The sequence below is a fragment of the Pelophylax lessonae genome (genome assembly GCF_965119305.1).
Source record: "Pelophylax lessonae genome assembly, chromosome: 4".
NCBI classification, from domain to species: Eukaryota; Metazoa; Chordata; class Amphibia; order Anura; family Ranidae; genus Pelophylax; species Pelophylax lessonae.
In genome coordinates, this window is record NC_138771.1 from 491,439,731 (window position 1) to 491,460,563 (window position 20,833).

The 20,833-nt window shown below is 42.7% G+C and overlaps 1 protein-coding gene across 2 annotated transcripts in view; it reads left to right on the top strand.

The window, feature by feature from the left end:
• Positions 1-1,446: 1,446 nt before the first annotated feature.
• Positions 1,447-20,833, top strand: part of TBXAS1 (thromboxane A synthase 1) — a 166,699-nt gene continuing 147,312 nt past the window's right edge. Inside the window, exon 1 of one of the 2 annotated variants that reach the window (XM_082256148.1) lies at positions 1,447-1,561. Coding sequence is in view for 1 of the 2 variants with exons in the window: in XM_082256146.1 (XP_082112272.1) it covers positions 1,498-1,596 (99 nt within the window). In the remaining variant the exon portion in view is untranslated. Of the gene's footprint in view, positions 1,597-20,833 lie in introns of both variants that reach the window. The other variant, XM_082256146.1, reaches the window with a different exon arrangement.

Here is a 20,833-nt window from a genome sequence, read left to right on the forward strand (position 1 = left end):
GCTTCGTTCTAAGGTAAGTAATTCATAATCAGCTAGTATGCATACTATCTCATTATGCCTTTGTCTTGCAGGCTTTTTTTATTTTTTTATTTTAGGTTTACAAAGGCTTTAAGACATCATCAGAATTTTCGTGAGTGCGACCCTTTATTAGGGCATGCTCTCTATGATAAACTCCTAGAAGAAACTTTCTTTATCAGCCCTGGCTGTCACCTCTATATATGCCCCCACATCCACCTTTGGGTACTTAGTTGTGTCTGCCTGGCTGCCTCTCCCTTCCACTTACCTCACTAGTACTTTGCATTTTATACTGTGAGTACAGCCATTTGTAGTGGCAACTATGTACAATACTTTGTCAACATGATGTTATGTGATACTCATTGCTCTATTTTCATCTTGTCTAGAAAAATTCATTCTTAACTCCTAAGCTCCTAAAGAAGTGCGATGTCGCGAAACATGTCAAGCAGGACCCCCAACTGGACATCATCACCCCACACAGCAGTCACCCCTGGGTATTAGGTGATTGGGGACAGTCCCCGTGACCCCTTTTGTTTATTACCTTGGGAATTTTACTTTAGTGATGAGGGTTGATGGTGGTCACCACTTATACATTTTTGTATGTTATAAAACATTGTTGGAACTAATTTATAACTTTTATTCATGTTTTGTATACCAGTAAAATCTTTTGTATTTTACCTAAAGTTGAAAAGTGTTGTGCCATTAAAGTCCATTTTATCTAAAAATCCACTGTATATTGTCCCATGTAGAAGAGGCACGGTGTACAATTTAATGTCCACACAGGGCCACGCTGTGTTGATATATCAACACTGTACTTTCACATTTGATCACAGTTAAAAGTCAAATATATTCGTGTGATATTGAGAAGGTGATTAGCTACGCCTGATGGCATCTACAAGTCATTTTTAGGAGGGGGGTGATACTTTTTCCAACTCAGTGATTCGTTTGTTTGTTTTTTTCTGACATGTTGGTGTTATTCTTACACTCGGATGTTATAAGTAAATACAGCTGGGTAACACAAAAATGGTGTCTGTCTTCATTTCAAGGTGCAATGTGATTATTTTAAAGGGGGTGATTATTTGCTATGCCCACTGTATACATATAAAATGTTTATATTTCAATGGGACCAGGACAGTAGGATACAGACAACAAGCAACATTAAATATCCCACACAGGCCCTAACTCTTCCCTGCTCTATTCAAAAACAAAACAAGTTGTGTATAAAGAGTAGTGACAGGTCCCCTTTATATAAGCCAAGTGTATGGAATCCGAGGAGACGTTCTCCTGACATTTGTAACATTTACACAACTCAGCCACAGTCAGAGATTTTTATTGACACTGTGCAGAGAATGAGGAACTGTGCGGAGCGAAACGCAGTGATCTGGCTCTGGGATTTCCTGAATAAAGTAATATTGTGTTACATAAACACTTGTGGCGGGTCACATGTTCCATGTGCAGCGTCTATTCACAGAACCTCATTAAATGTCGCCCAGCAGCCGAGCTGAAGAGAGACATATACAGAGTGAATACACAGAAGTGAAGCCAGGTCTGCATATCCCCCTCTACATTGCCGGAGATGAGGTTGTCTTTTTGCTGTTAAGTGTTCGATTAATTTGTTGTGATTTTTAATTTGCTAATAAACTGCAGAGGGGTGCAAAGTCCCCTGTCATACTAGGAGCTTGCTGCTATATGTTTCCTTATCCTTGTAACTAAAATGAATTAAAGTATAACTAAAGGCAATTTTTTGTTTTGTTTTGGATGGATGGAGGCAATTTTTTTTTTTTGTTTTTTGTTGGAGTAGAGAGGGATTAGAACCCCTGTCTGGTTTTATTGTTTTCTGTGCCCCCGTTAGGAGATTCACCCTCTCTATTTGTCCTGTTTACCATTACCATTGGAAGTGAAAGTAAAGAAAATCCCAAATTATTTGTTGTCCCCAAAAAAGTAATAGAGAGGAAATCTTATAATAAGGACACTAATTATGGTGACCTAGAGGTCCCCAAGGAATTATCTTAATTTGAAAGGATATACCCTCGCTTCCTGTTTGGCTATGGGACAGGAAGGGAAGTGTAGGGAAATCTCTGCAATGGGACACAGATAGGGAAAATAAATTCTGACAGGGGTTATAATCCTGCCTTACAAAGTCATCCATATTATTGTATTGAGGGTATGAGCATTGTGACATGCGCTATAATCTCTGTAGTATTATGAAATATAATCACTGTGGCATTGGGAAATATAATCACAAAAGTACTGAGGGGCATAATCACATTGGCGTTGAGAAATACAATTATTGTGGGACTCAGAAGTATGATCACAGTGCAACTGAAAGTAATAATTAGCGTGGTACTGAAAAGAGTTATAATCCACATGGCATTGAGAGGTACTGTATAGTGACAGTGGCCTTGAGGGGCATAGTAGGAGAGGCACTGAGAAGTAGGGTCTGGGTTTAGCACAGTGGCACTGAGTAGTATGGTCATAGTGGAACTCAGGGGTATAATCTTGAGGGGAATTGTCAGAGAGGCACTGAGAAGTATGGTCTGGGTATAGCACAGTGGCACTGAGTAGTATGGTCATAGTGGTCATCATTGAAAGTATAACAATAGCTGTAGTACTGAGCAGTAGAATCACTGTGACTTTAAGAGCTATATTCACGGTTGTGCTCAGTAAAATACACTATAAGCTGTGGCAATGAGAGTTATATTCTCTATAACACTGATAAATATAATATAATATATTGTCTATAACACTGACAAATATAATCATTGTGACATTGAGAGATATAATCCCTGTAGCATTGATAATTATATTCACCGGGGCAATGGGAGTTATAATGAATGTGGCATTGAGGAGTGTAATCCCTGTCATATTGAGAACCATAATCACTGTGCCATCCAGGGGTATAAACCCCATGGCCATGAGAGGCATAACCACTGTGGCATTGAGGGGTGTAATCCCTGTGGCATTAAGGGGTGTATTCCCTGTGGTATTGAAAGTTAAGCTGGGCATACACTAGCCGAAAAATCGTTCGAACTCATTTTTGAAAAACGTGAGAGCAGATGATCGTGCCATCATGTAATGATGATGAATTGTTTAATGGACATAAATGAATTTGTTTTTCGTTCAGTTTGTCACATATGCCTAGTGCAAACAGTTCGAGCGAGAAACACATTAACCTTTCAACTTATCGTTTGTTCGGCAGAATTTTCCAAACAGTTCCTTCGCATTTTCGGCTCTGAAAAGTTAAAACTGATTTTCTATTTGTGCCCATTAACTGGACGAAAAACGAATGAACAGACCAAATGACAGATTTTCGAACGATTTTTTGGCTTGTGTATGACCAGCATTAGATTCATTGTGGCAATGAGAGGTATAATCACTGTGGCATTGAGAGGTATATAGTCACAGTGGTCCTGAGGTGTATGGTCATTGTGGCACTGATGGATATAGCACCTTGGCACTGAGAAATATGGTCACAGTGGAACTTAGAAGTATAATCCATGGGTCACTGAAAGAATATTCATGATAATGATATCAATAAGTATAATATATGTGGTTTGAAAAAGTATAATCCCCGTAGCACTGATAATTACAATTACTGTGGTACTGAAATCTGTAATCACTGTGGCATTGAGGGGTATACTCACAGTGGTCCTGAAGTGTATAGCTAGAATGGCACTGAGAGACTTAATCAATGTGGCATTGCTGGGTATTGTCACAATGTCCCTAAGGGGTATAGTCACTGTAGCATTGATGGGTATTGTCACAATGGCCCTAAAACCTATAGTCACTGCAGTATTGACCCGTATTGTCACTGTGGCATTGACAGGCATTGTCTCAATGGCCCTGAGGGGTATAGTTTCTGCGTCATTGACCGGTATTGTCACAATAGCCCTGAGGGGTATAGTCACTGTGGCATTAACAAGTATCGTCACAATGGCCTTGAGAGGTTTAGTTACTGCGGCATTGATGGGTATTGTCACAATGGCCCTGAGAGGTATAGTTACTGCGGCATTAATGGGTATTTTCACAATGGCCCTGAGAGCGATAGTTATTGCAGCTTTATTGGGTATTGTCACAATGGCCCTGAGAGGTATAGTTAATGCGGCATTGACGGGTATTTTCACAATGGCACTGAGGGGTATAGTTACTGCTCCATTAACGGGTATTGTCACAATGGCCCTGAGAGGTATAGTTACTGCGGCATGGATGGGTATTGTCATAATGGCCCTGAGGAGTATAGTTACTGTGGCATGGACGGGTATTGTCACCGTGGCATTTAGAGGCATTGTCACAATGGCCCTGAAGGGTATAGTTACTGCTCCATTGATGGGTATTGTCACAATGGCCTTGAGAGGTATAATTACTGTGGCACTGATGGGTATTGTCACAATGGCCCTGAGAAGTCTAGTTACTGTGGCATTGATGGGTATTGTCACTGTGGCATTTAGAGGCATTGTCACAATGGCCCTGACGGGGTATAGTTACTGAAGCATTGATGGGTATTGTTACAATGGCCCTGAGGGGTATAGTTACTGGGGATCGACCGTTTATCGGCAAAGCAGATATATCGGGGGCCAATATGCACTTTCCCCGATATATCCGAATCTATGCAGCTAGAGGCATCACCCCGGTACCGGCGTCCATAGCCGATGGTGGGCTGACTCTTAATGACAACCGATGCGGCTGAGAAGCCGTTCGGGTGTCATTACAAGGAGCGGGAGGGGATGTCCCACCCCCCTCCCGCCGCCTTCCGTGGCTCGTCCGGGTCTCCCATCCCACCAGGAGACCTGGGCAACCAGCCTGCACGGCCACTGAAGAGAAGACCCGATCAAAGCCGCATTCGGCTCTGATCGGGTGTCCATGTAAGAAACCCGGAAGTGATGTCATGACATCACTTCTGGGTTCTCGGCGCCAAATTCAAGTTACAGCATTCAAAATAGCTAAACTTGGCGTTTTGAATGCTTGAATGCTTTTAAGAGCAGAGGAGGGGTTTAGGGTATTTTAGACCCCCAGATCTCTCCACAAGAGTACCTGCCAAGTAAAAGAAAAAACAAATGTACGAAAATATCAGCCAATATCAGCCGATACCGATATGTGATGACCAAAATATCGGTATTGGTATCGGCAATAAAAAAACGATATTGGTCGGTCACTAATAGTTACTGCGGCATTGATGGGTATTGTCTCAATGGCCCTGAGGGGTATAGTTACTCCGGCATTAATGGGTATTGACACAAAAGCCCTGAAGGGTGTAGTCACCGTGGCATGAACAGGTATTGTCACAATGGCCATGAGGGGTATAGTTACTGTGGCACTGACGGGTATTGCCACAATAGCTATGAGGGGCACAGTTACTGAGGGGTATAGTCACTGTGGGATTTGCGAGGTTTACTACTGATACAGTAGTGAATATCTTCTCTGCTACACACACTGCAGCTCACAGCCACCGCATAGAGGAAGTTCTGGGAGTTTGCTGAGAGATGAACAATTTTCAGATAGGAATACAGAAAAAGACCTTTGTCACTTCCTCTCTCGATGTCAGGAATGTCACAGATTTCAACTTTTCAACTCTCACTTCATCTCTTCTAGAGCGGCTTGCTCCAGGCACTGTAGATCCTAATATTTGTATTTTACATATTTTTCATCAGCCGTAGGAGAATACTCCACAAAGGGTGTGAAAGGGACAAAATTGGCCCCTCAAAGTTTCCTATTAAACATTTAAATCTAATATAAATTCCTCCTCAGCATACATTCTACGTAGGGATGAGCAAACCAGGCCGGGTTTCATTTGCGAAAGGTTCAGCAAACTCAGCAGAAACTGTGTGAAACCACACTTAGTAGTGAGTCCTTTTGAAGTCTACATGAGACAAAGTGATCTATTTTTTCTCACCTTTCTAAAGGCAATTAATTGTTGAAAAGAGGGCAGGGGGAAATTCCTTTGCTGCCAGTGGATCACTTCCTGTGCTGTGAGTGGATTACTTCCTTTGCTGCCAGTGGATCACTTCCTGTGCTGAGCCCTATTGGGGGTTTTGGTGAAATATTACGGATTTAAATCTGCTCCACATGAGCATTTCTTTATACATGTCCTGGGATGGTTCTTATGGAGTAATAAGGCTGGGATAATCGTACCATTACGCTAAGGAAGTGTGACTCGGGGATTTGGAATAACTCTAGAGGAACAGAGACCGGACCCCTTCTCCAAGGGAGCGATCCCTAAAATATCGACCTGCGCTCTACCCCTGTGTGGGGAGTTCCTTCTGGTAAGCTCGGTATTTACTAGAAAGGGGAGCACCGGACCCACGGGACAGGGGAGCACCGGACCCTTCATCTCTTAATTACCCACCCCGCGGCACCTGGAATACTAGCACCCTACTATAATTACGGACTTTTAAGACTGTATATGTTTTTGGAGACTTTTTCTTTGCACTTTTTGTGCACTTACTTGATCATATATCCCTGGGAATTTTTCCAGCGGCAAACCACTGCCTTTGATACACTTTATATAGGACACATATTTATTTATTTTTTGAGCTTATATACTTTTTATATTATTTTTATATTATTTTTTATGTTTTGGCACTTTTCACCAGTACATTGGAACTTTTTAAGCTCGGCACCCCACCAGGTTTTTAGTGTCATATGTGACTTAGACCACTGTGGACCACTATTATCAGCACTTGACACTTTACTTACTAAGAAACCTTTAATTATCATATCTGAGCCATTTTTTCACTTTATTTATTTATTCGTTTCACTTTGCACTTTATCTAGCATTTATTGCACCTCCAATAATTATTTGGCTCATCTCACGCTTAATATTTCAGTTGCTTTTTGTCACTGAGATTTTCTTTTCCTTTATAGTGGTATTTACCACACACTTTGCACTTTTTTAGTGTCACTTCCAAAGTCTCACTTTATGGGCACTGATCTATATATATATATATATATATTTTTTTTACATTTTGCATGTTTCCTATTTTATGTTTATTTATTGTTGTACTGTATTGGAAGGGTCTTACATTTTAGATTGAATTTTACCCCTTCTCAATTTTAATCAACCCTGTATAGTACAGGACGCACTTATTTATATATTCATTGTATTCTACCTTCTGCACTTTTTACCATTTACTTCTATTTATTGGATTTATTCCCTTGACATTTATACATAGGGTTCCCACTATATGCACACGCACTTACCTACTTTATACACATATTGGCAGCGCCAAACACTTCTTCTTCTTCACATTCATTTGCGAAAGGTTCAGCAAACTCAGCAGAAACTGTGTGAAACCACACTTAGTGGTGAGTCCTTTTGAAGTCTACATGAGACAAAGTGATCTATTTTTTCTCACCTTTCTAAAGGCAATTAATTGTTGAAAAGAGGGCAGGGGGAAATGCACCAATGCAAAAAAAAAGAAAAAATTCTTAAACACAATTCAGCAAGGTGAGGGTCTTGTCATGCCAATTAAAGGACAACATTGAAAATGCACAATTTAGGTAACAGCCTTGGTGGTTGCCTTTAAACTGCACATGAAGTTATGGAACAGTATAATGTAGCCGTTTAAAAGAAAATGGTGTGGGGTTCCCCCTAAAATTCCAACCAGAACCTTATCCAGACATGTAGCCTGGGTGGAAGGGGCAGCAAATATGTGCCATCCCCTTCCTTCCTGTACCATACCAGGTCCCATAAGATTGAACTTAGTCGTGGGTAAGAGTTAAAGCAAAGCCTCTACCCCTTTGCAAGTCACCTTGTTCCAATGTTGAGGGACAAAGGCCTCTTCCCCACTTTTGGTCTCCAAGAGAATGTGGGGGGGGGGGGGGTGTTTATAGTGGAATCTGGGAGCCCCTTTATAATATCACAAAGAGTTAAAGGTAAATAAAGACACCCAGACCTTGAAAAGTATTTTATTGCCAAACTAAAATAAATAAATAAATAATTTTCTCAGATGAAAATCCATCATTATTCATGTCATCCTTTGATGTAGATCTATCATCAACTAAGACGACCCACCGCCAGATGATATGTCCCTTCTGCAAAGACCGGTCACTCAATCATGCTTCCCTACCATGCTACCGCCGCTAAATTAAAGAATGCCCGGCACTGCTGTAATGTAAAGAACATCCTGCAATTTTTTGTTTTAAAAAACAGTAGGTAGACCCAGAGTTAGATAATGAGTATGTTTAATCACAACCTTGTTCTATGCATGAACTGCAATGTCTGACAAAATTCTGTGATTATGGGTGGACATAGTGCTTACCCTGGATGGAGCTGTGACTTCCTCTTCCTTTAGAGGCAATTGATAAAATTCCATCACAACTAACTGTCAGTTTTTCAGGCGGAACTGATCGGACCCTCCATCCACCCCTATGGACCAGCGGGTGTAAATACACCCGCCTACCTACACTCCATTCCAGTCCACTAAAAGAAAATTAAAGGGAACCATCATCTAGGCCAGCCTTTTTCAACCAGGGTGCCTCCTGGGTTCTTCAGGGGTGCCTTGGCAAAATGGCTAAAAATTATCACAAATTGCCCAAAAATTGTCAACAAGCCAGTGAGTTACACAAAGCCACAGGTTTTTATTGGGCAACATTAAACCAATAGGCACCATGCGGACCAGCCACTGGCATCCTAACAACTAATGATGTGACTGGATGATAAAGAGGACGTTGGGCACATGTACAGCATCCTTGTGTGCCCCCCACCCCTATCTGGGGTCACGTTAGCAAAGAGGAGGAGAAACTGATGGAGTAGAAAAATGCTAGACTACTAGTCAGTACCAGTGTGAAAAGACTCTAATGTTGGGTGGCTCATCTGTTTGGATGCTGATGCGATATGTAAAACTTTTAGTTTTGTGCCTCGAGATTGTGCATAATTTTAAAGGGTGCCTTGACAGAAAAGGGGTTGAAAAACACTGGTCTAGGCAGATCAGATCAGAGGGATGTAAACGGATAGCGGAGTCTGCTTACTTCCACCAGTCTGTAGAGCAGACCAGGTTCTGCCTATGTCCACTCTGCCTAAACTGAGCAGACACGGACCTGTCATCTGCCCATTCTGCTCGTATTAGCAGGGGATTGACTGGCAAATCCCCTGCTGTTCTAATCAGAGTCTGCCCCGTGTAAAAAGGGCCTAAATCTTTTATAAGCTCTCTATGTCCATGTAAAAAAAAAGGTATTTGATTTGAGGTGTTTATTCATTATATATGTAGCACCATTCTTGATAGGTGCTAGGCAGGTAAAATATATTTTGCTCTGTCTGCTAATCAGGGGAGGCTGATCAGTAGTTAGGCCTGCTCAGTGTGCGATTTGTGTGGGCTGAGAGAGTGTCCCCACTGTATCCAATGAGGAGGTTTGTTGGACAGTGGAGGAAACCTGGCCAATGGCGCACAGGCTTTTGTAACTGTCCCAGTGGGTTGGCACAGAGAGAAGTGCATCCTGGGATAGGGTATAAAAGCCAAGCGCATATGAGGCAGGGGGTCTTTGGGAGGGAAGCCAAGTCCCAGAAAGAGGGTGATGGCTGTCTCCTCTTCTGAAGCTGTAGAAGGTGGTCACAAGCAGTCAGCCTGGTGTACCAGAAAGTGTGGCTGAACTCCGAGGTCCAGTGAAGACTGACTGGTGGAGTTTGGAGGCAACCGTGACTCTGGAAAAACAGTGTCCGTGAGTACAGAGGAACTTGCCCAGGGGTCTACCAGGAAGGGGACCACTCCAGAGGCTAGAGTCAGCGTACGGGTGTCATCACACAGGCAGTGAGAGTAAAGGGGGTGCACGGATGGACAAATCTCCTGCTGTGCCCACGGGGTCACCCACGTAATAAATTTCAGCTGGGTTATCAGTGCTAATAAACCAAATACCAAAAATTTAAATAATTGCAACTTAACAATCATTAGGTGTTGGCTGCATTTGTTTCTTTTCTCCTGGTATCATGGCCAGTAAATAGAATAGTTATTTTATTGTGTATGAAAAGTGCTGCGAATAAATAAACCGATAAATGTGTCAAATTTCATGTGTCACCAAACAAAAAACCTCTAATAAGGTGCAAACTGACCAAAAATACAAGCAATGTGTAAAAACTGCAATCAATACAAATGCAAAGTACAATTGATAAAAAACAATCTATGTAAAGCAGAGCAATCAACATGCACAACCGATCAATAAACATCAGTAAACAGAAATAAAGGACATCATATTCATATAAATTCATATTCACTCGTAATCCATGTGAATTTAGCTGTGAAAGATCGATGCAAAACGTACGATCGATGTGTACAACTAATCAATAAAAAAACAATAAACATCAATAAAAATGAAATTCATATAAACTCATGCTTACTTGTGATCCATGGAAACATATCCGTGACCAGTGTTGGATTTAAAATTCCAAGGAGAAATAATAATCCAGAAAGGCATTAATATTTTTCCTTGGAATTTTAAATCCAATACCGGTCACAAAAAAGGTTGCATTGATCACAAGTAAAAACGAATTTATATGAACAAGATTTTTATTGATTTTTATCATTTTTCTATTGGTTGTGAACATTGATCATACTTTTTCACATCGATCCTTCATGGATAAATTCACATGGATTAAGAGTGAATACAAATTTATATGAATTTGATGTTATTTTTCAAATTATGATTATTGTGGTTTATCGATCGGTTGTGCAAATTAACTGCAATGCTTTACATCTGTGACAGACCCAACCAGGACAGGGGCTTATGGAGGGGACTGCAAGCTAGCCTCTTTCCTATTGACTATGGGCCCTGGCGTTTAAGGGGGCTCTGTTCTTTGGGAGGTGTGTGCCTAGGGGACCTTCAGTGCCAGTTCACATTGGTGCGATGCGGGAACACTGCGAATCCACTGCGGGTTCCCGCATCGCACCTGACTCGCAGGCAGTTCAAACTGCCATATGCGAACTGCTGGGAGTGTCAATACAAAGTTAACGTTCACATATCACAGTGGGAACTGTCAATTCGGACAGGAATCGGATCGCATAGGTGTGAACACCCATGCGATCTGATTCTGGTGTGGACCAAAAAATGTTCCTGCATGACTTTAGTCCGAATGCATTGCAGATTCAGCCATACAATCTGTAAGGCTGAATTTGCATCGCACAGACATCGCATGTGATTTGCAGAGAAGTGCGGTGCGAATCACATGCGATGTATGACATTGCATATATGTGAACCGGCACTTAGAGTAGTTTTATTTCGGATTTAAGTCCTGCTTTACTCCACATTGGTTCTGTCTAAAGCTTGGGGTAAAATTACTATATTCTGGTTCCAAAGAGGAAGCTGTATCTTGGCGGAGGCACCCAGGCGGGGTGCTAGGCAGGCCGTCACAATATCTATCTATCTTTTTTTTTTTTTTTTTTGCATTTTGCATTTGCATTAATTGGAATTTTTACACATTGTTTGTATTTTTGGTCAGTTTGCACCTTATTAGAGGTTATTTGTTTGCTGACACATTTATAAATTAGTATATTCTTTTAGCGCAGCCAGGGTTGCCAACTGTCAGTAAATTCACAGACAGGTAGTAAAATCTGCGATTTTTACATCTGTCCGTGACTATCCCTTACAGACATGCAGATTGCATGTCCGTAATCAACATTCATGGACAAATGTAAAAACCATGGATTTTACAAACTGTCTATGAATTTACTGACAGTTGGCAACCCTGAGCGCAGCACTTTTCATACACAATATTTACTTCACACAGTAAGTGTGCTTGCAGCTTATACCTGTAATAAATAATAAATTATTCTTCTAGATGCACAAACATTTTTCTTTTATAATATACACATTGTATTTTTTACTTTAACCACTTTAAGACCAAGCCTTCTTCCACAGTCCCCAATCCATCTCCCGATAGAACACAGCCTTTTTAGAGTCACTCTGCACATGCTCAGTTTGGTGTGTATTGCTAGGGAGCTTTTTTTTCTTTTTCTTGGGAGAGTGCATGTGATCAGCACAGGACCAATCAGCACTGCCCAGACAGAGGGTTAAGGGTCCTGCAGCCTCATAGGACGGTCAGAGGAGAGTGAAAACTGCTCCTACAAGCTTTACCCAGACACTGATAGAAGTCACAAGACTGCTATATACTGCTGATGAGAAAAGGTATTTAGCAGACATGGGAGTAAGTCACACATGTGCAAGTGCAGCGTCCCACTCATGACACGTGGGAACTGCAAATGTATTACTTCTTTGTTATTGCTGTATTTTGCATGTGCATTGCTATACCTGTGGTATCCCTGTTCATAGGCTGGTCAAGTGTGCTTCATACTTCCCACCACAAGATGGGGATAGCACCACTCTGGGATATCTATCCCAGCTCAGGTTTATCTGTGGTCAGTGTTCAGTTCAGGAAGTCAATGTACAGAGGAGAATGTAGAGGTTAGTGAAGGTCAGTCCAGAGAAGGGACAAATTGGAACTGCTTAAGGCTACATTCACACCTGAGCGTAGCGTTTTTCGCGCGTTTTTTACCGCGATTTTACCGCGATTTTTGCGGCGTTTTTTACCGCGATTTTACCGCGATTTTTACCGCGATTTTTGTACAGGCGTTTTTAGATTGAATAGAGATCAATGGAAAACGCCTGTAATCTGCCCAAAAAGAAGCTCATGTACTTTTTTGAGCGTTGGGCGTTTTGTAAACAGCGTCAAAACGCTCAGATGTGAACAGGGGCCATTGAAATGAATAGGATTTGTCTTGTTGGGCGTTTTGAGAGCTGATCCTAGAGCAGAAAAACGCCCCAAAAACGCCCCAAAACGCCTAGATGTGAACGGAGCCTTAATCAAAGGGTAAAAGCCACCAAACGGCAGCAACAGACCTTTGAGAATAAAGGTGAAGGATTCCTTAGCCACTGGCAATCTCACCAAATTTCACTGGATTCAAAAGGTACCAGAAGTCAGATCACAAACAAGTAAGCACTATACTGAACCACAGCCTGAGTCCAGCATTACTAAAGCCTATTAACAGTGGATCAGCAGAATTCCTCTATTTACCCAGAGACTGTATTCTATCTGGATGTTTGTACTGCAATCAAAACCAGTCACAGTAAAAGTTGTGAGTTGTATCCTACCACTGTCTACCTCATTCTTCACTATTGCTACAACTGGTTGTACCACCATTAACGGTACTGGCGTCACGACAAATACCATCAAGGGACCCAGCCACCACAAGCACTCTAAACACCCCTGTCATCACGGACACCTCAACCACCATCTTGGCTGGCATTTCCCTATCACAGAGCGTGCCCCGGAGGATTTCGTGCTGTCTTCCTCTTCACTGTGCGACCAGCCCAGGGAGGCTTTCTGCTAACCGTGAGTAAACCGATGAACTGTATTATTGCTGTCTCTCATCGGCCCACCGTGCACCTCACGTGTCACCCCTGCGGTTCTGGCTCGTCGCATAAAAATTTGGCGTCACGAACAGGATTATTAACCCCTGCGCCTTATCTAAAAGACTGTCGCATCAGAATAAGCCCTTTGCTTTATTGAGAGTCTGTTTACTTATTGCATGCTGTGTGGGGCCACAGAACTGTTTAAACTGTTTCAAAGTCGCATGGAATTGTTATCCCAGTTATCAGCATAAAAATCGCAGCATCCAAAGTGAGAAAATCAGACATTTGTGTGTCAACAAAACTGCTTGCTGTGTTTGAATTGACTGTTTCTATTCACTTAAAATGGCTGCCGGAGACCTTCTTGTTCAAAAATTTCTGCGCCATCACTGTGGATAAGTTAGTGACACCCCCTGAAGAGCGGGAAATTTTGGTGCCACCCATTTATGCAAAATTGTCTGGCCTTACCTTTGCTGTGTCAATCCTGGGAGGAGAGTGTGACAAGCGCACGCCCCAGAAGTCACGAGACTTCGCATGTGAGCAAAAGTAGAGAAAATAATCGCATTGCTTGCTGTCCGAGCAGTAATCGCAACCTGTCATTTGCCTCTACTAACTATAAGGAGCACTAATAGCAGGAACTCTGCCAGAGACCCAAAATCAACATTGCCGCAGCATTGTCTTCAGCCGGCATTAAATTCTTAAAGGGCCATACACCCGCAAGGCAGCGGTCGCCCATAGCAACACCGCACAAAAAGTGTCTAAAAACGCATTTGACTTACCTAACTATAATTCACCTGCTGTCACCATGTCTGTGCAGGAAGATGACGTGCAGCCTGACCTCAGCGGACCCCCTGCATCAGCCACAGTCGGTCCCAGTACAATACCAACCACTGCAGCACCAAGCTTAATGCCTTTAACCATGCCTTATTATTTTGGGGCCCCCTGGTTCCCACGATATTCTGGAGAAAGTCATACTTTAAGGGACTTTAAAGAAAAAATTCTTGCTGTGTTCAGATTGTACCCTGTATCCTCAGAGCAACAGATAGAGATTCTTCTTGCGCAATTGGAAGGAGCTGCGCTCAGAGAAGTGAAATCTTGGCCGAGCTCAGAGAGAAAGACCATGGAGCAGATTTTTGAACGTCTCTACACCACCTTTGAACCCAGAACCATGTCAGAGGTCAAGATGAGGTTCTTCAGCAAGAAACAGCAATCTGGTGAGTCACTCAGAGACTTTGCATTATCTTTGCAGGAAGCCCTTAGAGCTGTTGTCCAAGTAGACCCCCGTGAGGCAGAGAATCAGGACAAAACCCTGAAAGAACAATTTATTGAAGGCGTCAATACAGACAATCTAAAGAGCCAACTAAGAATGTTAGCCGCCCAACATCCAAGAGCTACCTTCTTAGATTTCAAAGAATTAGCTATCAGCATACTGGGAAAAAGCCCACCAACAGAACCTGTTAGATCTGTTGAAGTGCCTTTATCACAGCTGGTTACCCCTGCAAAGTCTTTACCTATAGTCAGTCAGGCAACCCAAGCTCCAGTTACTGACGCAGTTGCTGCCTTGACTGAGCAAGTCCATTTCCTGACTAAAAGTCTGGAGAAAGTCCACCAAAAGTTGGGACAATGGGAGAAACCATTAATGCTAGAGGATGAGAAACCTGTGTCCAGAAGACTCTTCCCCTCTAATTATAGAGAGACTTTTTGCAGAAATTCTGGCGGACGCCCCCCTGACCGCACTAGTTCCCCTAAGCGGCCAATCTGCACATACTGTCACAAACCAGGCCATACAGAAGCAACCTGCTGGCAGTTAAACAGGGAAACCCCCGAGGCCAAGGACCACCCCTCGGGAGTTAAACCAATAGGTCCAGAAGATCCCCACTGGATGCCAAGGTACGTAGGATCCCGTCCAGAAGTGGCACTTCAAATAAATGGAGTTCCTTTTGTTGCCCTAGTAGACACCGGATCCCAAGTCACCACTATCCAACAAGCAGCCTTTGAAAAATACTGGGATCAAAATCAGCTTACCCAGCCTCCAGAATCCTGGCTGAGTCTCATAGCCAGTAACGGCAAACCCATACCAGTCCATGGTTATTGGGAACCTACCATTCAAGTAGGAGGAACTACACTTCCTCGACAAGGCCTTATTGTGGTACGAGTCAGAGACAATAACCCTAACCCTCCAATAGTCCTAGGAATGAATGTCCTCAGGAACTGTTATGTTGAGATGCTAGAAGCCTTGCACCAGTTAGTGCCTACTGCCTCCCCTGATTCTAAGAAGGTGATCCAACAAACCATCCGTGTACTAAATGCGCAACAGAGATTCACCAACGAAAAAGGAGAAATTTGCTGTGCCCGCATCCGGGATAAGCAACCTGTGATCCTCAAACCCAACACCGAAACTCTCTTGTGGTGCCGAGCTGTAGTCGGAATTCAAGGTCAAGACTACCAAGCCCTGGTAGAGCCAGTTGTTTTGGAAGACTATCCTCTAGTTAGAGCTGCAAGAAGCCTAGTAACCGTCTCTGAAGGTAAAGTGCCTATACGACTCCTAAACTTGAGTGATAGCAGTGTAACACTAACAAAACACCGTCCTATTGCACAGCTAATCCAAGTCACTTTTCAAGATGTCATCAGTGTGGCTACAGCTACCACAGAGCAAATTACCAAGAGCCAGAACCCACAGGACCAAAATGTAAACACATCCTGGTGGAAAGAACTTCATGTGGGAGATGCTTCCACACCAGCAAACCAAATTGAGGGAGTACTAAAAATTGTGAAGGAGCTTCACCATGCCTTCAGTAAGCATTCTACAGACTATGGAGAAGTGGATATCATCAAGCACTCCATCCCTACAGGTTCACACCCACCGATCAAGGAAAGATATCGGCCTATACCACCAACTATGTACCAATCTGTAAAGCAAATGATCCAAGAGATGAAGGACTCCAATGTCATTAGAGACAGCCATAGTCCATGGGCTGCACCTCTAGTCCTTGTCCGTAAAAAGGATGGTAACATCAGATTCTGTGTGGATTACAGAAAAATTAACCAAATCACCCACAAGGATGCTTACCCTTTACCACGCATAGAGGAATCTTTGACAGCTTTAGGATCTTCAGCCTACTTCTCTACCCTTGATTTAACCAGTGGATACTGGCAAGTACCAATGGCACCTGAAGATCGTGAGAAGACTGCATTTACCACCCCTATGGGCCTATTTGAGTTCAACTGCATGCCTTTTGGACTTTGCAATGCGCCCGGAACTTTTCAAAGATTAATGGAGCGTTGTTTAGGACACAAAAATTTTGAAACCGTCCTGTTGTACTTAGACGATGTCATCATCTACTCCAAATCTTATGAAGATCACTTGAAACATTTGGCCGAAGTTTTTCAAATCCTCATTAAACATGGACTCTAAAGCCCCGTACACACGTACCGATGGTCGGCTTACAAATGTTCCTCTTTTCTCCCCGGGATGTCGGTGTCTGCTGAAAAGTGCCAAGACAGCACAAGGACAGCACAAGAATTTTGTCCGCCGACTGCAGAAGTGATGTCATGTAATGGTTAACTTTCCCTGTGTTTTCTATTTTCTGAGCATGCCCAGTCTTGCAAATCTGCGGTCTGTCGGCCGAATTGTGTACTGACAGGCGAACAATCGTCCGTTCTGGTGTCGGCATACAAATATTTTCATGTTTGCACGAAAGACTTTTGTCCGCGGATTGTGCGCAGACATCTGTCGGAGGCACCATACTAACACGCGTACAATCGGCAGATCCTTCGTCCACCGACGTTTGTATGCCGACGATCGGTACGTGTGTACGGGGCTAAAGTCAAACCATCTAAGTGCTATCTACTAAAGTCAGAAGTCAAATACTTAGGGCATATTGTAAGCTCTGAAGGTGTTAAACCGGATCCAGAGAAGATAGCCGCAGTCCGAAATTGGCCTACTCCTACTACAGTGAAAGAAGTGAGGAGTTTTCTCAGTTTCGCAGGATACTACAGACGCTTTATTCCTCATTTTGCACAAATTGCGGGGCCAATATTAGAACTTCTGAGAGGACATCCTAAGAGGTACCAAAAGTCTCCAATACCAGTTGAATGGAACACAGAAAGAGAAATTGCCTTCCAGCTCCTGAAGAAGAAGTTGACAGAACCACCAATCCTAGGCTATCCAGATTACCAGCAGCCATTTCATCTTTACACAGATGCTAGTAAGAAAGGTCTGGGAGCTGTCCTGTCACAAGTACAAGAAGGAAAAGAAAGAGTTATTTCCTACGCTAGTAGATCTCTTAGAGGTACTGAAAGAAATGACCAAAACTATAGTTCCTTCAAATTGGAATTCCTCGCACTCGTGTGGGCTGTTACAGAAAAATTTAAAGATTACCTTGCCGCAACACCATTTGTAGCCTTCACAGATAACAACCCGCTAGCACATCTTAATACCGCCAAGTTGGGAGCATTGGAACAAAGATGGGCCTCACGCCTAGCTAACTACGATTTCACCATAAAATACAGAACAGGAAAAGCAAATGAAAATGCGGATGCATTATCTCGTCTGCCTACCCAAGAAGACCCTACTACACAGGAAGATGTTTGGGAAGAGGTAGAAATGCCAGCTTTTTACAAAAATTTTGCCCAACAAGACATTATCACCATCAAAGGAAGAAAAGTTCTTAACCTTCAACAACAAGTGGATCCAAGATCCCAAGTGGACAAAGAAAGGTGGATCAAGCTGCAAAATGAAAGCAGAGTGTTGGGAGAACTGCAAGATTTCTTCACCAGCGGAAGAACACCTGAAAGAATTCGCAGAAGAAATGCTGATCCAGAATTGTCAAAACTTTGGAGACACAGAAAACATCTCTTCCTACAGAAGGGCCTACTATTAAGAAGAACTTTAGACCCAATTACCTGGGATCGTCTATACCAAATCTTAATACCACGCCGAGATGCAAGAATCATTCTTGAGATGTATCATGACCAATCGGGACACTTTGGCGTGCAGAAGACAGAAGCTACCATCCGTAGAAGATTCTACTGGATTGGGATGAGAGGAGACATTGAAAAGTGGTGTCGAGAATGTTCCACCTGTGCTGTTGGAAGAAATGAGAAACATGACCAAAAAGCACCCTTACATCCCATTGTAACCCAAACACCGCTAGAAATAGTTGCAATTGACCATGTGAAGCTGGAACCAAGTCGCTCAGGTTACACATATGCCATGACCATCGTTGATCACTATACCAAATTTGTTGTAGCCGTACCTGTCAAGGACTTGACTGCTAAGACAACTGCAGATGCCTTCTGGAAACATTTCCTATTGCCATATGGATGCCCAGAAAGAATCCTTACAGATCAGGGATCTGCCTTTGAGTCGCAACTCTTCAAAGAGCTGTGTACACTTCACAATTGCCAGAAAATCAGGACCACAGCCTACCACCCCCAAGGGAATGGACTTTGTGAGAAAATGAACCAAACTTTAATTGAGATGTTAAGAGCAGTACCACCTGCTACAAGAAGTGATTGGCCTACTCTATTGCCTCAATTGATGTACACCTACAATAACACCATTCACTGTTCTACTGGGTATACACCTTACTATCTCATGTTTGGCCGACAAGGTAAACTACCTGCTGACCATACTTTGGGCGTACAAGTGCCTGATGCAATCAACCCTCTACCAAAGACTGATTGGGTGAGTGAACACCAAAGACGTTTAATTGATGCACAAGAAATTGTTCAACATCGCATGGAACATGCTCATGAAAAGCAACAAAAAGATTATAACCAATCTGCCAAAGCAGAACCTCTCAAAATAGGTGACCATGTGTTGTTAAAAAACGACCATCGCACCAGCAAGTTAGATAGCAAATGGGAGAGAGAACCTTACACCATTACAGCTATTCGCAATCCAGAGACTCATACTTATGAGATCACCAAAGAAAACAAATCACGTGTAGTACATCGCAATCGCCTTAAGTTATGTCTCAAGGAAAGTACTCAAGAAGAAACTCTTCAAGAAGAAGCTGTCCAAGAGGAAACTCAATCCATGGAACCAGAGCCTACAAAATCATCTGATTCAGAGGGTCCACTACAGTCTTTTGGAAAAGCATTATTAGACTCTGATCCTTTACAGTGGTTCCTTACACCATGGCTCAATATCTTAGTGCCTGCCAAGACCAATACAACCACACTTCAACCAGAGGAGCTATCTCAAGAAGTGTCTACTACAGCTCAAGAGACACCAAGTTCCCTTGAAACAAGGCCTGTAGAAACTCAGCCGCTACGAAGATCCGACAGGACTACAAGAGGACAACCACCTGTCCGTTATTAGGATTTCCTGCACCAGCAGCCAAGAAGACAACTACCAGCCCTGCCATCTCATCGTTGAATGCATCCTTACATCGTCTGGAGTTCCAGAGTGAGAAGAAGACTTACTTGTGATGTCAGGTTCATTTCCTTTAAAGGACTTTTTAAAAGCACTACTTACCTACTGTTTTGCAACGTTCAAGCCTGCACCCGGAGATAGACTTTCACGTACCTGAGCCTCTGTGATATTCTTCTGTTGACATTTTCCTGTGCCCAGGGAACGGACTCATACCCTGTGAGCCTCCTGAGATTTTATTTTTGTTTTGTTTTTATTTTTCCATCTCATCATGGACTATTCTGGTTTTGCCATACATCACCAGTCTTCAGAGGAAAAACTACACCCCTTTTTGTCACCTTTTGTCACATTTCGTTGTTGCCTGAGATATGTTTGCCTAACCCATTTTACTTGCAGATACAAGAAGTACAAGAATGGGGTTATGTTGTTATTTCCTATGCATGCATGCTTTTCCCTTTCTCTTATATCTTACAGGAAGACACAACATCGAGTCAAAAATGTGTCGAGGTCGACACACGTTTTACCATGGGGGTATGCAGCGTCCCACTCATGACACGTGGGAACTGCAAATGTATTACTTCTTTGTTATTGCTGTATTTTGCATGTGCATTGCTATACCTGTGGTATCCCTGTTCATAGGCTGGTCAAGTGTGCTTCATACTTCCCACCACAAGATGGGGATAGCACCACTCTGGGATATCTATCCCAGCTCAGGTTTATCTGTGGTCAGTGTTCAGTTCAGGAAGTCAATGTACAGAGGAGAATGTAGAGGTTAGTGAAGGTCAGTCCAGAGAAGGGACAAATTGGAACTGCTTAAATCAAAGGGTAAAAGCCACCAAACGGCAGCAACAGACCTTTGAGAATAAAGGTGAAGGATTCCTTAGCCACTGGCAATCTCACCAAATTTCACTGGATTCAAAAGGTACCAGAAGTCAGATCACAAACAAGTAAGCACTATACTGAACCACAGCCTGAGTCCAGCATTACTAAAGCCTATTAACAGTGGATCAGCAGAATTCCTCTATTTACCCAGAGACTGTATTCTATCTGGATGTTTGTACTGCAATCAAAACCAGTCACAGTAAAAGTTGTGAGTTGTATCCTACC